Here is a 16,907-nt window from a genome sequence, read left to right as displayed (position 1 = left end):
CTCCATTAGCTAAAAAATTGGTTCGGATGAGTTGAAGTTTGTGCCTAGAGCTATTGGTAAGGAAGATAAGAGTGGGATGCGCTCTAGCTGTTAGTTAGTTGACGACGGACGGTCTCGTGTCTGCAAAAGCTATACCATAAATGGAGTCAGGATTGTTACTTTATCAACGTTAGCTAATAGCGTGCAGATTATTTTCATTGTTTACAGTCACAGAATCAGATAGTGCACGGGAAGGTGATATAACCCACCAGCTATAGAACGTAAAAAGCAGCGGTCCGTGTCTTCTAGATGACGGAATAAACAAAAATGATTACATCATCAGTGTGTGCTGTTACATATAAAGGATACGTGAATGAGAGTAGCAGACAATTTACTGCAGAGACCGAGGAGAGAAGAGACTTGCAGACTCTTTTGGATCTGAACACTTGTTGGCAACAAGAATGACTTTCCTCAAGTAAGTGAAATCAGTCTTTTGTGTAATATATAAGAACGGTTGATATGTTTCGAATATTTAATTACAGGTTTATTGCATTTTGTACTTTATTTCTGGATTTGATCTTTACGGTCACGGTCAATGGACAGTCAGTAAGTCAGGTAAGACGAGCGGTCAGTCAGTTGTCATGTCTATCAATCTCTACAAGTATCCCAAACTCTCCTACAAACTTATTTCTTGTTCTAGAGCAAGACCCAAAGCAGTCCCACTTGCAGTCGTGGTAAGAGACTAAATTTGAGTATTTAAATTATAAAATAATAATAATTGACGTTTACTGTAGGTCCACCCGGACTGCCTGGAAGAGACGGTAAGCAAAAATAGAAATGTACTGATCCCATCTTTGGTAAAACCTTTCTGCATGCGCCGATGACACTTGCCTACAGCTGCCAGTTATTGTTCTACTTGCTTTAACTTAATTGCAACAATGTTGCCTGCTAAAGATTAATACCATTTTTGTACCTAATTTATTGCATATGCATTAAGTTTGTGGCACTAATCCTGACATAAAACTGTCTTCCAGTGGTCTAATTTACATGCATAAATGTCATACATAAAATTTTCAAATTATTCAATTATCTCAATTTAGGTCTTCTTTGTGTAGGTCAAGATGGTAAGCATGCAACTGAACTTGGAGTATGTGAGCACGGTTTGTGACTGAAATATTACAGGAATACAAGGCACTCCAGGCAGTCCTGGGATGCCGGGAAGAGGCGGCCTTGCGGGTTCCCGAGGCCTCCCAGGTGACAAAGGGGCAAAAGGAGAACCTGGAATAGGTAAGAAATAAACAACGTTTGTTATGATCATATGTAGACTGGTTACACTTGCACTTAAGAACATGTACAACTATCAAAAGCAAGAGGTGATGCTATACTTGTCTCATCATGACAACCTATCGTGTAGACACACACACACACACACACACACACACACACACACACACACACACACACACACACACACACACACACACACACACACACACACACACACACACACACACACACACACACAAACACACACACACACACACACACACACACACACACACACACACACACACACACACACACACACGCAAGCACACACTGCTATCTAGAAAACATAAACTAAACTTGACTATTAATTGAATTACTTTAGTGCTAATAAAATATATCACTACATTAGTAACAAACTTCCTAAAAAGATTAGTTGTAAAGTTGATAAAATTGTTATGTAAGAATGTTAAAATGAAAAACAGTAAGAACATTAGTATCTAGAGCTGTCCACACGTATACTATACAATTATAAAATATTTATGCAGCTGCTCCAGCTTCTCCTGGAACAACCAGTGGTGTTACTTACATTCAATGGGGAAGGAAACAGTGTTCGGCAACTGGAGTACAAACCCTTTATTCTGGAGTTGCTGCTGGGTCACATAACACTCACAGTGGAGGTGGAGCCAACACTCAGTGTCTTTCACTCAATCCCATATGGGGATATTCTAGAAGTGGTCGTCAAGGAGCCAGTTATATTTATGGATCTGAATATGAACTTAGTTATGGCATTCAACCATTCATCAATAAAGGATTGCATGACCACGATGTTCCTTGTGCTGTGTGTTATGCTGCCACTAAGAACACTCAATTCATGTTACCAGCAAGAAATATCTGTCCCAGTGGATGGAGCAGGGCATACTTTGGATATCTCATGGCAGAACGCTACAGTCATTCAGGAAGAAACATGTACGTGTGCGTCGACCACAACGCAGAACCGACAGTTGGAGGTTATCCAGACCATGATGGCAATCTATTTTATCCTGTTGAAGGAGTTTGTGGATCACTTCCTTGTCCTCCCTACGTAAATGGTAAAGAGCTGACCTGCTCTGTGTGTCTCAAGTAAGCAACAACACGAAATCAAAACTCAATTTAGTCACAACGTTTGCACTAGCTGTAGCAAGTTTTTTGGCCAGTAACAGATAGCACAATCATTAATGTTTAATAAATTGGTAAAAGCAGCTGCTGCGCCAAATTTGTCAGTAAGTATTCATGACTTAGAAAAATATTGAATTAATTCCTTCAAATTCAAAGCAAGTACTTCTATAATACTTCAAACAGCTTTTTACCGTTGCTCGTGATAAGCCATTCAAATGTTTTGTCTAACTTCTCAAATCGCAGAAATTTACGACAACAGAAATAAATGTTACGTTATACGGTATGTTTGTGGATAACACCCTCCACGGACTCTTCCACCGCTCTCTATAGCTATGTTGTCACGTTCGATATTTCTTCTTCTGCAAGCCTTTCGATTTCTGCCATAGTGAAATATATTTTGTGAGAGGCTGCGTAGCCGTTAATTAATTAACCTGTGCTCAGACTAATTCGATTGGACCTATAGCACGCAATTCATGACCGACCGGCAGTCGGAGCACATCGTCGTCTGTTGTGCGGCAAGTTCATCGGTAACGTAACGCACAAACAGCAGAACCTATACAACTTTGCCTTCAGCTTGTCGTAGACGATGCTGTGGTCGTCCAGATATTGCGTCATCTATATCTATCCTTTTGGTGCTAAATACTTGTGTGTACCTTCTCCACGACGCTGTTGTGCACTTGCATGGCTTTGTCTATACTACTATCACTAAGTTCTCCGGCAAGTTTGGAAGTAGCCTAATTGTCTGTGAACCATTCCTTACTAAAGTGCCTCTGAAGATCAGTTTATCATTGAGAATCCAACCTTGTTCCCAGTCAGCGTGCAGAATAATTTTCCAAATGGATGAAACCTTGCAATGATTGGTGTTTATCTGGTGATACACAAGCAAGGTAGAAGCCAAGATCAATACACATGGCAAAGGCTTCAGCTCAGACCAACATCCTAGATTTGCAGCCTTTGTGGAGCGAGACAACACCCCTTGTCCAAATGCAGAAGAAGATGAAGGACGTACAATAGTAGATTGGAATAAAGAGCCTTAATTAACATGTTGATTTGAGGAGAAACATTTGCAATGTGTAATGAGTCTTCCGCTTCTCTGAAGGAACTAGCTCGCAGACCACCTTTTCCGTCATATATCGCTCCGCAGTGTTGGTGAGCATTCAACCAAGTTTCATCTATACGTAGATCCGATAATGGGCCTTTAATTTTCTGCTCACGCTATTGTTTGAATTGTCTTTGGACTCACAAACTGGATACGAGCAGCTATTATTCTGTGTCGTTCATAAGGGCAGCTTTTCTGTTCCTCATTTGTATCTGAAGCCCATCTTTCTGACGGTGGTTTAGTGAAGACCAAAAGTGTATAGTCGACGTCTTCTTTCAAGGCAAGCATGCAGCAACTTATCCATGGTTGGTAGTTCTTCACTTGGGTAATCAACAACTGCTATATAAGGCTGCAGTGGGACCAAAATGCGTCTAGAGTCTCATTTTCGAATGTCACATTGCGTACCATCTAGCGAGCAAGTAATGAACCATGTAAACTGATCTTCCAGTAGGTTGTTTGGTAGTATAGATTGCTCCCTTTGTGTTGTATTGCGTGACTTCTTGGCTTTCTACCCTCCTCTGGTGGTGGTGATGGTGGAGGTGGTGGGGTGGTGGTGGTGGTGCACGTGGTGGTGTGGTGGTGGTGGGGTGGTGGAGTGGTAGTAGTGGTGGTGGAGTGGTAGTAGTGGTGGTGGGGTGTGGTGGAGTGGTGGTAGTGGTGGTGGTGGTGGGTTGGTGGAGTGGTGGTGGTGGGGTGGTGGAGTGGTGGTGGTGGGGTGGTGGAGTGGTGGTGGTGGGGTGGTGGAGTGGTGGTGGTGGGGTGGTGGAGTGGTGGTGGTGGTGGTGGTGGTGGTGATGGTGGGGTGGTGGTGGCGGCGGTGGTGGGATGGTGGTAGTGGTAGTGGGGGTGGTGGTGGTAATGGTGGTGGGGTGGTGGTGGCGGCGGTGGTGTGTGGTGGGGTGGCGGCGGTGGTGGTGGTGGAGTGGTGGTGGTGGTGGTGGTGGAGTGGTGGTGGTGGTGGGGTGGTGGGGTGGTGGTGGGATGGTGGTGGTGGTGGTGGAGTGGTGGTGGTGGTGGATGGGTGGTGGTGGTGGGGTGGTGGTAGTGGTGGTGGTGGTGGTGGTGGTGGTGATGGTGATGATGATGATGTTGATGATGATGATGATGAAGACCATAACATTGGTTGAATACATAATAATTATTGACTATAGTGCTATTACATCTCATAAATCCGTTATCTACTTATTATACTTTAGCCTTTACAGGTAGGTAGTTAAAGAAAACACAGAGAGTACACACACACACACACACACACACACACACACACACACACACACACACACACACACACACACACACACACACACACACACACACACACACACACACACACACACACACACACACAGAGAGTACACACACACACACACACACACACACACACACACACACACACACACACACACACACACACACACACACACACACACACACACACACACACACACACACACACACACACACACACACACACACAATAAGAGATGGTGTAGAATCAGCAACAACTATGTTAGTGTATGATCACTTTCTGAGACTTTCTCCTGCAGATATTCTTTAAGACTTTGAGTATGTTACAGAGGACACTTTTCTGTATACGAAACACTTGAAAAAGTTTAATTGTGTTGCAATTAGTTTAAGGTTGACTCAAAATTTGTTACAAAATGCCTGTACTATACTGCCGCATCCAAGACAAGAATCATGATGCTAAGTGTCAGCGTGAGATTGTCATTGGAAAATGGAAATTGACTGAAACATTGGAAATAGCAAACAACTTTTCTATTGCTCAGTCTTCGCAATCAGCAGTTGGAAACGTGCATTGAACAACTGAAACTAATAGCAAGAAGAGCATATACTAGCTTGTTCTCCATGCAAATCAAAGTTGAAGCTGCTACAAGGGGTTCACAGCCAACACAACAAGCTATTGCGCCGCAGCTGCGTCTCTCACAGTTGGATGAATTACTTAATTAATTATGGAGAAGTGCTCAACCTCTGAGGCCAGACGAGCATGAAGGTGTAGCTACAGATTGCACACATAAAAATCTACTGAGACTAGTTATTGAAATTTTTATTAAAATATTTGAAATTTAAAAATTGAAAAATTAAAATTTAAAAATTTTGAAATTTTTGAAATTTAAAATGGCCGAAAGACCCACTGACCCTGTTCCAGCTTCTCCTGGAACGACAAGTGGTGTTACTTACATTCAATGGGGAAGAAAACAGTGTTCGGCAACTGGAGTACAATTAATTAAACTTTTTATTCTGGAGTTGCTACTGGGCTGTATTACTCTCACAGTGGAGGTGGAGCCAACACTCAGTGTCTTCCACTCAATCCCATATGGGGATTTCTAGAAGTGGTGGTCAAGAAGCCAGTTATATTTATGGAACTGGATATAATTAAATTGGTGGCATTCAACCATTCATCACTAGAGGATTGAATGACCACAATGTTCCTTGTGCTGTGTGTTATGCTGCCACTAATAGCCCGTTCACACTAGCGTTTGTAACTGTGCCAGCACGGTGCGTCACAGTTTGGTTCGGCTTCACTTCGCAGTGTGAACGCCGGCTGAACCGAACCGAACCGAATCGAACCAAACCAAACCATGTTGAGCGCGAGCTGGCTCACCTCAAGCTACCGTACGTGCCACCGCGGTTCGGTTCGATTCGATTCAGCTCAGTTCGGTAGTCCAGTGGAAAATCGTCTCTGAGACCTCGGTGTTGTACATCTCACTGCGATGGACTGCTGAGATGCCAATTAAAACAGGGCAATCGCATCTTGCCTACGATTCATCACAAGAACTACCGGATATGCAGAGTTAGCTGAATACACGTACACTTTCTTTGACTACGCACTCTCACAGCCTTTGGCAGTGTGAACGAGGCCAACACGGTTAGTTGACGCGGTTCGGTTCGAATAGGCTCGTTAGGCTACGTAACCATGCTAGTGTGAACAGGCTATAAGAACACTTACCAGCAAGGAACATCTGTCCCAGTAGATGGAGCAGGGCATACTATGGATATCTCATGGCAGAACATTATGGTCATTCAGGAAGAAACATGTACGTGTGCGTCGACCACAACGCAGAGCCGACAGTAGCCTCGTACCCAGGCCCTCTTGCGCGCCCGGAGAAGAGGGCCTGGTACACGTTGTATTCGCATGCGCGCATAAATTAGAAGGAAATCGTGGTAATATATGCACGCATGCGGAACCGACGTTGTTTAGAATCTCGAGCCGATAATGTCGCGCGCAATCGACAGTGGAACAGCTTCCGTGTTCAGTAGTGATGAAGCCCTAGATCTAGACCCAAGGTCAAGTGAAACTCCGCGTTCGCGTAATCTTTGACTTGTTCTATCATCAGCAATACTATAGGAGACACGATCGCGACAATGACGACATATCCACAATCTTCTTCACCACATTTCTCTAGCTTGCAGTCAACCCTATACGGTGTATGTTGATAGCACAGCGATTTACCGTATCCTGTAGGAAGCCAGCTGCAGACGTCGTTTCCGTTGTAGATGTGCTCTACGACAACACGCTGCTGCTCCTTCAGCTCTACATTACACAGCCTAAGCTTGCCTAGAGCGTAGTGCAACACCATATCAAAACCAGAAGCTCTGCCTTCATCCACCATTTGCCAAATTGGGTCTCACTGCGCGCGACATTATCGGCTCGAGATTCTAAACAACGTCGGTTCCGCATGCGTGCATGTATTACCACGATTTCCTTCTAATTTATGCGCGCATGCGAATACAACGTGTACCCGCGTGTACCAGGCCCTCTTCTCCGGGCGCGCAAGAGGGCCTGGGTACGAGGCTAAGCCGACAGCAGCCTCGCGTAGCCAGACGTTCGCGCGCGGGGGAGGGGCGTGTGGGGAGGAGGAGCCTGTAGTACGTCTGGACACAGCGTCCGGGTTTTTGTTGGCGACGCCAGAATCTTGGCGTGACCGATCACGTTGCAGAACCGCAATCATGGGCGTAGCTTAACTATCACGTCCTGCATTTCATGGCTTCAATCGCTAAAATGTCGTGTACGATGAAGAGTCGATTTCACTTGCCATTCTGTTTGCAACTAAGTCTATGGGATACCTCGAAATTCGAACTTTACAGGAACAGGTAGTGAAACACTTTGTAGGAGGTAGAGACGTTTTTGTGTCCTTTCCCACCGGCGGTGGCAAGTCGCTGTGCTACGCTATCCTACCGCTTGTCGTACCTGCGTTTTCTAGTGCCAGGAAGATTGATACCAGACTCTTTTGGCAGACCGTTTCACTGGAGAACGAGCTCGAGTTGAAGACGCTGACATCGGTATCAAGCGCGCACGTTCTGATGGTTCCTAGCACCCTTTACTCGCTGAACCTGAACATCTAGACCATGCAATTTCCCAACAGCGTTGACCTGCCCTCGCAACTCTGCCTCCTTTCTATTGAGCTCATCTCGTAGGGATTTCAATTTCTCTAGATTTCTTGTGCAAGGTCGACAGAGCCAAGAGTGTGGTGGGAGCATGACGCTCACCGAATCAGGGTAAAACTCGGCCACAAACTCTTCTAAGATCACCTTTAAGATGTTCATTGCGAGAACTGTGCACTAAACGGCGGGTCGCAGGTTTCGTAGTCGCTTTGCAAAGAACACAATCCATCCAGTCAGTCTTGTAATTCTGACATCCCGTCAACTACCTGCTGCGGAGGAGGAGCAGATCTCAGTCTGCTCTCAAGTTAATTTACAGTTCACAATAGAAAATTGTAGGATGAAAAGGACGCGTTCATATATTGTAACTACCTGTACTAGTCATTTTGCGCGGTAACAGCTAATCATGACGTCATGCATACCAGCCGCCAACAAAAACCTGGCCACTGTGTCCAGACGTTCTTCTCGCCCCTCCCCTCGCGCGCGAACGTCTGGCCACGCGAGACTAAGCCGACAGTTGGAAGTCATCCAAACCCTAGTGGCAATCTATTTTATCCTGTTGAAGGAGCATGTGAATCACTTTCTTGTCCTCCCTACGTATGCATAGAGATGGTAAAGAGCTGACTTGCTCTGTTGGTCTCAAGTAAGCAACAACACAAAATCAAAACTCAATTTACTGTAGTCGCAACGTTTGCACTAGCTGCACAATCATTAGTTAATTAATGTCCAATAAATTTAGCGAAAGCAGCTACTGCGCCAAATTTGTCAGTAGGTAATCATGACTTAGAAAAATATCGAATTAATTCCTTCAAACTCAAAGCAATTACTTCTATAATACCTCAATTCACAGCTTCCTACTACCATTGCTCATGATAATTATGCCATTCAAGCAGAAACCAGACTGTCTGACTATGTAGCTCACACAAAATTCTCTAACTAAAAGTCAAAACTCACAAGTGTGTACAGTAGTGGCAGAGCAACTGCAAGTTCAAGTGCCCTGAAGTACATGAAGGTTTTGGTGCTTGACTGCAATATTGTTTGCTAACAAACAGAAAGGTTGTGCTCAGAGTTACGTATCACTTGCAGTGGCGACGGAACTGGGGGGGCCGTGGGGGCTCGTGCCCCCACAAAATGCTCTCCGTTATCCATGTCATCTTGGCTGGTCATCACCGTGGAGACGTTAATGAAAGAAGACTAAGCTATTTTGGTAAAATCTAAGTATGTTTTATGTTGCTTAGTATTCCTAGGCATAGAGTTAGCAGTGTTCTTGGATTTCTATGGCCTGACAAACCGTTGTGCCCCCCCACTCAGCAGAGGCTTCCTTCGCCTATGACTTGGAAGGCAGCTACACCTCATCCCCTATCTCATCCGCCACTGGTGTATGTAATATTAAGTCTACTGGATGCCCAAAGAACAAATGTAAGAACTCAAGCAATGGCAAATCAAAAAAATTAAAATCAAAATTTGAAAATACAAAATAAAATTAAAAATAGACAATAAAAATTTTAATTTTTAATTTTATAATATTAATTTTTGCTTTTCAATTTTACTTTCTTATTTTAATTTTTAAATTCAAATTTTGCTTGCAAAATAGTTAAAGATCACTAACAAACTTTAACGATGCCAAAAACTTTAAAAATAAATTTAAAAATTTAACTAAAAACTAAAATTGACGAACGGGTCACAGACCAAAGGACCATATCATGTAACCTCTGACAAAGACATAGAAAGTCTTCAAAGTTGAGGGCCAACACGCCTCTTCATAATAACATTTGGAAGTAATGCAGTACGTGAGACAGGAAAACTATTGTGAAGTCCATGACTATACCTTGGCCCACACGGTTTCTGTGCTTACGCTTGAGTAAACTTTTAGAGTAACTCTCTAGCTCTTGCCTTCAGGACCCACATATTTACGTACATCATTCTGTCTCATTATCAACTGTTGACGTGAAGTAGAAACACCCGACGACCAGAAGATCAACTACTGTACATCATTTCATTGATTTATTTGACTTACTTAGTCAAATTAAATATTTAATACAAATTAAAATATGCACGCGTTCTGAGCTGTTTCTACACACTCTACGAATGCACACACTTAGTTTTAGTTGTGGTGGAGCCGATGGCATGTGGATGACACCCTCCATGCAACTCCTCCACCGCCCTCTAGAGGTTGTCACGTTCGATATTCCTTCTTCTGAAAGTCTTTCGATTCCTTGTAAGAGGCCGCGTATATATTAAAGCCCTTAATTAATTAATTAAAGTGCCTTGATCTGAAGATCAGTAGCGTTGAAAATCCAACCTTGTTCCCAGTCAACGTGGCTGCAGAATAATTTCCCAAATGGACGAAACCTTGCAATAATTGATGCATGTTTATTTGGTGATACACAAGCAAGCTAGAAGCCAAGGTCAATACATACACATCGCAAAGGTTTCAGTTCAGATCAACGTGTTAATTCGTAGAGCCTTCAGCGCCGGATCCAGGAATTTTGAAAGAGGGGGTTCACCGTTAGCAGTTATTTATAGCATTACTAATTTTCTCTTTTCTAATGAAATTATATGAAATTATTGAACCACGCCTATTGGAAAAGAGGGGTTTCAACCCCTAAACCCCTCTCTGGATCCGGCCCTGGCCCCCCTTTGTGGAGTGAGACAACACCGCTTGTCCAAATGCAGGACAAAAGTAGTTATTGGTACGTACGTGTACAAATAAAGAGCCTCGGTGGCGGATCTAGGGTAGGGGTTGTGGGGGTTGCAACCCCCCCTTTTATTGGCCTCGGAGTTAAAGCACAAGGTCTTGAAAAGCCGCTTTGTGCTCATTTTCAGTATTTAATTAAAATAACTAAGCAGATTCTTGACGAAGTGAGACATCTGGCAGCGAAACTCCAGACTCGTGACCAGGATATCTTTGTTGCGTAGGGAATGGTTCACTCAGTACGTAACTGAAAGAATGAAGGCAACAAGGCAGGATATATACAACCTCTATGACATTTGGTATCAAGACATTCTGCGACCTGTAGACAGGATTGGATCCCTTGAATCTGTTCCAAGAAAAACGAACTTACAGCGAAACCGGAGCAATACACCTACTAGTGGAATCCGATTGAGCACTACAAACGATCCGTTGCGATACCCCTCCCAGACTTCCTGCTTCTTCAGATGCGCGAACGATCTAATGGTGAGCAAGACAATGTCCGAGCATTGTTGTGTCTAGTGTTTACCCTTCTGGTTCGTTCCGACGTCGACCCAATGGAAAGCCGATCTTCCATTCTCGAAGTCTCTAGGAGATAAAGTGAGATGGTGGCAGTCAGCATGGCAAAGCAAATACCAGGAAATGCAAGAAGCAAGGAAAAGAGAGCAAGAGTGCAAGAAGGCCATACCCAACAATTAATTAAGTTAACCTTCTCCAGAATCTCCTGGCCTTGGGAGCCGGTGCCTCTCTGTAGTACCCGAATGTTCACCGTCTACTATTGATAGCATGTACACTGCCTATCACAAGTGCAGAAGCAGAGAGGTCATTTTTCTACTGAAGAGACTGAAGACTTAATTTAAGAAAGGTCTACCATGGCAGAGGAGCGTCTTGCACACCTATCACTTATCGCCATGCATTACAAAGACCGGGTACCAGCAGACGAAGTTTGTACAAAATCATCCACGAAATTGTTCATAAACAGTCTTTGTTTGAAAGAGACATAGTTGCACAGTAGTTTACTTAACAGTTATTTAGCAGTAGTCTGTGCATGATGCAGTTAGATTCTGTTAGACAGTCTTGATGAGTTAGGGAGTTTATAACATGACACATTGCTAGAGATGTGTTCCCATGGTTGTTGCCATTTACTTTAGCTAAGCTGTAAGAAGCCTGGGCCATTTGCACCTCTAACAATTAATACAAATGCGTTGACTGAAGTAGGCGTGGTCTATCAAAATTTGCAACCTCCTCTTCAAAAATCCTGGATCCGCGCCTAAGCCTTAAGTTGGCAAAACTAAAGCGTAGAACCAAAAGACTTGGCACGACGATTCGTCACACGAGGTACAACAATCTGACGAGCGCATTGGACGTCTTTTCCATACAAAATTTGAACACCCCGAGGTAGCAAAACTCGTCAAAATAAGATTGAACGCACAAAAGATTCTAATCACATGAGACTGTTCGCGATCTACGTAGCCTCGCGTTTCCTGCACGTTCAACCGAAGCGAGCGCGCGAAAACCGTTGCAACCTCGTCTAAAACAGCGGAGGCGTGTCTTGTTGCTATGAAGACAACTTGACCGTTAGACCGTTGAAACTCTACTAGCATTAACAAATGATAAATTTTGAAACGTTTTAACTGAAAGTTTATGTGTAACATTTATGTCATGAATTATAATGATTTTATTTTGTCAGTAGGGAATCAGGCCCTTTAAGCTTTACAATAATTCCTGTTTCGTTGCTTTACTTAGTAAATTCCGACTCATTCTCTCTGCGTGCATTATCAACTGCTATCTAGGCATAATCTGATTGATGTAATTGACTAACATAGATAACAACGCACACGCACTAGAAAACATGTATATATGCGACGCGTTCTGAGCTGTTTCTACACTTAATATATATCTACAGATGCACACACTTACGTGTGTTGTTGTGGTTTTTGATTGGATAAAACATTCTACAACAGCCTACGACCTTAAAACTGTAGGCAGCTCCTCCTGATCTGCAAGCGTGATTCACCTCTAGCAACTATAGCTAGAAACACGGAGAAAATGAATGAGTTTGCTACACGCCTAGTAAGATCTCTTAGGTTCAGATCGTAATCCAGTCTGGCTGCGTGCACGCGTAATAAATCTGATTGATTTCGCTCTCCGCATGCAGTGTATATCTAGAGATAGATAGTCTATGCTGGATTTGGATCTTGGATGGGACGAATCAACTGATGAATGTCCCCAAAAATTACGCTTAATTAATTAATCAATGGTGCAAAATTTACAATATTTGCTAACCCTAACCCTAACCATAACCTTAATTAAATTAATTAACCCAAAATTTATCACACACAAAGATATCAACTAATGCATGAAAACACATGATTTACTGTGTCATAACAAATACGTAAGTCGGTTTGTTATAGCTAATTGCGTCTGTCTACATGCGCAACATCACGTGCACATTACTTGGCACAACAGTTAACGGTCATCTAAGCGAGTCTTTTGCAGAAATGAGAACATTCAAATATAAATTTATAAATAATTCTAAACTCCATTAGCTAAAAAAATTGGTTCGGATGAGTTGAAGTTTGTGCATAAAGCTATTGGTAAGGAAGATAAGAGTGGGATGCGCTCTAGCTGTTAGTTAGTTGACGATGGACGGTCTCGTGTCTGCAAAAGCTATACCATAAATGGAGTCAGGATTGTTACTTTATCAACGTTTCCGTGCAGATTGTTTCATTGTTTACAGTCACAGAATCAGATAGTGCACGGGAAGGTGATGTAACCCACCAGCTATAGAACGTAAGAAGCAGCGGTCCGTGTCTTCTAGATGACGGAATAAACAAAAATGATTACATCATCAGTGTGTGCTGTTACATATAAAGGATACGTGAATGAGAGTAGCAGACAATTTACTGCAGAGACCGAGGAGAGAAGAGACTTGCAGACTCTTTTGGATCTGAACACTTGTTAGTAAACAAGAATGACTTTTCTCAAGTAAGTGAAATCAGTCTTTTGTGTAATAAGAACGGTTGATATGTTTCGAATATTTAATTACAGGTTTATTGCATTTTGTACTTTATTTCTGGATTTGATCTTTACGGTCACGGTCAATGGACAGTCAGTAAGTCAGGTAAGACGAGCAGTCAGTCAGTTGTCGTGTCTATCAATCTCTACAAGTTTCCCAAACTCTCCTACAAAACTAATTTCTTGTTCTAGAGCAAGACCCAAAGCAGTACTAGTCCCACTTGCAGTCGTGGTAAGACACTAAATTTGAGTATTTAAATTATAAAATAATAATAATTGACGTTTACTGTAGGTCCACCCGGACTGCCTGGAAGAGACGGTAAGCAGAAATCAAAATATATTGGTCCCATCTTTGGTAAAACCTTTCTGCATGTGCGAATGTCACTTGCTTACAGCTGCCAGTTGTTGTTCTGCCTGCTGTAATTGCAACAATGTTGCCTGCTAAAGATTAATACCATTTTTGTACCTAATTTACTGCATATGCATAAGTTTGTGGCACTAATCCTGACATAAAACTGTCTTTCAGTGGTCTAATTTACATGCATAAATGTCATACATAAAAATTTCAAATTATTCAATTATCCCAATTTAGGTCTTTCTTGTGTAGGTCGAAATGGTAAGCATGCAACTAAACTTGGATATGTGAGCACAGTTTGTTACTGAAATATTACAGGAATACAAGGCACTCCAGGCAGTCCCGGAATGCCGGGAAGAGGCGGCCTTGCGGGTTCCAGAGGCCTCCCAGGTGACAAAGGGGCAAAAGGAGAACCTGGAATAGGTAAACAATAAACAACGTCTGTTATGATAATATGTAGACTGGTTACACTTGGAACTTAAAGAATATGTACAGCTACTCAGAGGTGTTGTTATACTTGTCTCATCATGACAACCTGTTATAAAGACACACACACGCACACACACACACACACACACACACACACACATACACACACACACACACACACACACACACCACACACACACACACACACACACACACACACACACACACACACACACACACACCACACACACACACACACAAACACACACACACACACACACACACACACACACACACCACACACACACACACACACACACAAACACACACACACACACACACACACACACACACACACACACCACACACACACACACACACACAAACACACACACACACACACACACACACACACACACACACACAAACACACACACACACACACACACACACACACACACACACACACACACACACACACACACACACACACACACACACTGCTATCTAGAAAACATAAACTAACCTTCATTGTCACACACACACACACACACACACACACACACACACACACACACCACACACACACACACACACACACACACACACACACACACACACACACACACACACACACACACACACACACACTGCTATCTAGAAAACATAAACTAACCTTCATTGTTAATTGAATTAGTTTAGTCCTAATAATAATAATAATCACTACATTAGTAACATACTTTCTTGTTTGTATGTGCAGCTTCTCCTAGAACAAGTGGTGTTACTTACATTCAATGGGGAAGAAAACGGTGTTCGGCAACTGGAGTACAAACCCTTTATTCTGGAGTCGCTGCTGGGTCGCATTACGGTCACGGTGGAGGTGGAGCCAACACTCAGTGTCTTCCACTCAATCCCATATGGGGATATTCTAGAAGTGGTCGTCAAGGATCCAGTTATATTTATGGATCTGAGTACAAACTCGATCAAGGCATTCAACCATTCATCAATAAAGGATTGCATGACCACGATGTTCCTTGTGCTGTGTGTTATGCTGCCACTAAGAACACTCAGTTCATGTTACCAGCAAGGAACATCTGTCCCAGTGGATGGAGCAGGGCATACTATGGATATCTCATGACCGCACATCATGGCCATTCAGGAAGAAACATGTACGTGTGCGTCGACCACAATGCAGAACCGACAGTTGGAAGTTCTCCAAACAATAATGGCAATCTATTTTTTCCTGTTGAAGGAGCATGTGGATCACTTCCTTGTCCTCCCTACGTAGATGGTAAAGAGCTGACCTGCTCTGTGTGTCTCAAGTAAGCAACAACACAAGATCAAAACTCAATTTAGTGACAACGTTTGCACTAGCTGTAGCAAGTTTCTGCCAGCAACAGGTAGCATAATCATTAGTTATAATTGTCTATGTACCTTACACAATATTCTCTAATTAAAATCAAAACTCACAAGTGTATACAGCAACGGCAGAGTGACTCGTAAGTCGGAGAACGCCTTGAAGTACATGGAATATGGTGGTTTGGTTGCTTGACTGCCGCAATGTTTGCTTAAAATAAAGGTTGTACTCGAGTTGGGAAGCAGCTGCCCTGTCAGCCCCTATCTCTGCCGCCACTGGTGTATGTAATACAATTAGGTCTGGGTACCCAAAGATCAATGAGAACTAAGTAATGGTAAATAGAATAAAATCAAAATTAGAATCTCAATCAAAGTAACAAATTAAAAATAGAAATTTCCTTGCAAATTCAAATTTTCCCTGCAAATAGAGATTGCTAACAAAATTTTAAAAAAAATTAAAATGGCTGGAACTGGAAGAGTCACAGACTTAATATGCAACCCATGACATACATGTAGAGAGGTTAGGAGCCAAACACCATTATAACAATCGGAAGTAATGCAGTGAACAAGGAAAGTTATTGTGAAGGCCATGACCACCTTGGCCAACACGGTTTGCATGCCTACGACGAGTAAACTCTCAGAGTAACTCTCTCTACTCTTGACTTCAGGGGCCCCACATATTAATTTTGTATCATTGTCTCTCTCATTACCAACTGTTGACGGGGCCTTATACAGGAACACCTGACAACCTGAAGATCAACTACATCATTTCATTGATTTATTTGACTTCATTTATCGATGCACACACAATACAAAGTATGCACGCGTTCTGAGCTGTTTCTACACACTCTATGAATGCACACACTTACGTGTGTTGTTGTGGTGCTGGATGCAACGTTCTACAACAAGCTACGACCCTATACCTCCTCGTTATCTGCAAGTGTGAATCATATACAATTAAAAACACGGAGAAACCAACGAGAATGGGAACGATTGCTACACACGTAAGATCTCTAGTTTCTTATATATGGTAACAGATTGCAATCCAGTCCGGCTGCGTGGATGCCCACTGAATCTGATTGATTTCGCTCTCCGCTGTCTAGGCCAGAATTGGATCTTCAATGGGACGAGGCATCTGCTGAATGTCCCAAATT

At 42.8% G+C, this 16,907-nt stretch overlaps 2 protein-coding genes across 2 annotated transcripts; both read left to right on the top strand.

Annotated features, from left to right (window-relative positions):
- Positions 1-1,166: 1,166 nt before the first annotated feature.
- On the top strand, positions 1,167-5,937 carry LOC134180921 (short-chain collagen C4-like). The gene is made up of 3 exons (XM_062648105.1): positions 1,167-1,266; positions 1,803-2,367; positions 5,796-5,937. The coding sequence occupies exons 1-3, from the start codon at positions 1,191-1,193 to the stop codon at positions 5,935-5,937; spliced, it is 783 nt and encodes a 260-aa protein (XP_062504089.1). The 5' UTR covers positions 1,167-1,190.
- Positions 5,938-7,579: 1,642 nt separating this feature from the next.
- Positions 7,580-15,849, top strand: LOC134180920 (collagen alpha-4(IV) chain-like). The gene is made up of 5 exons (XM_062648104.1): positions 7,580-7,804; positions 13,647-13,719; positions 14,221-14,229; positions 14,287-14,391; positions 15,158-15,849. The coding sequence occupies exons 1-5, from the start codon at positions 7,580-7,582 to the stop codon at positions 15,721-15,723; spliced, it is 978 nt and encodes a 325-aa protein (XP_062504088.1). The 3' UTR covers positions 15,724-15,849.
- Positions 15,850-16,907: the final 1,058 nt, after the last annotated feature.

The sequence above is a fragment of the Corticium candelabrum genome, chromosome 6 (assembly GCF_963422355.1).
Source record: "Corticium candelabrum chromosome 6, ooCorCand1.1, whole genome shotgun sequence".
Classification (NCBI taxonomy): Eukaryota; Metazoa; Porifera; class Homoscleromorpha; order Homosclerophorida; family Plakinidae; genus Corticium; species Corticium candelabrum.
Note: the sequence above shows the minus strand (reverse complement) of the source record. Positions and strands in the feature narration are given on the sequence as shown.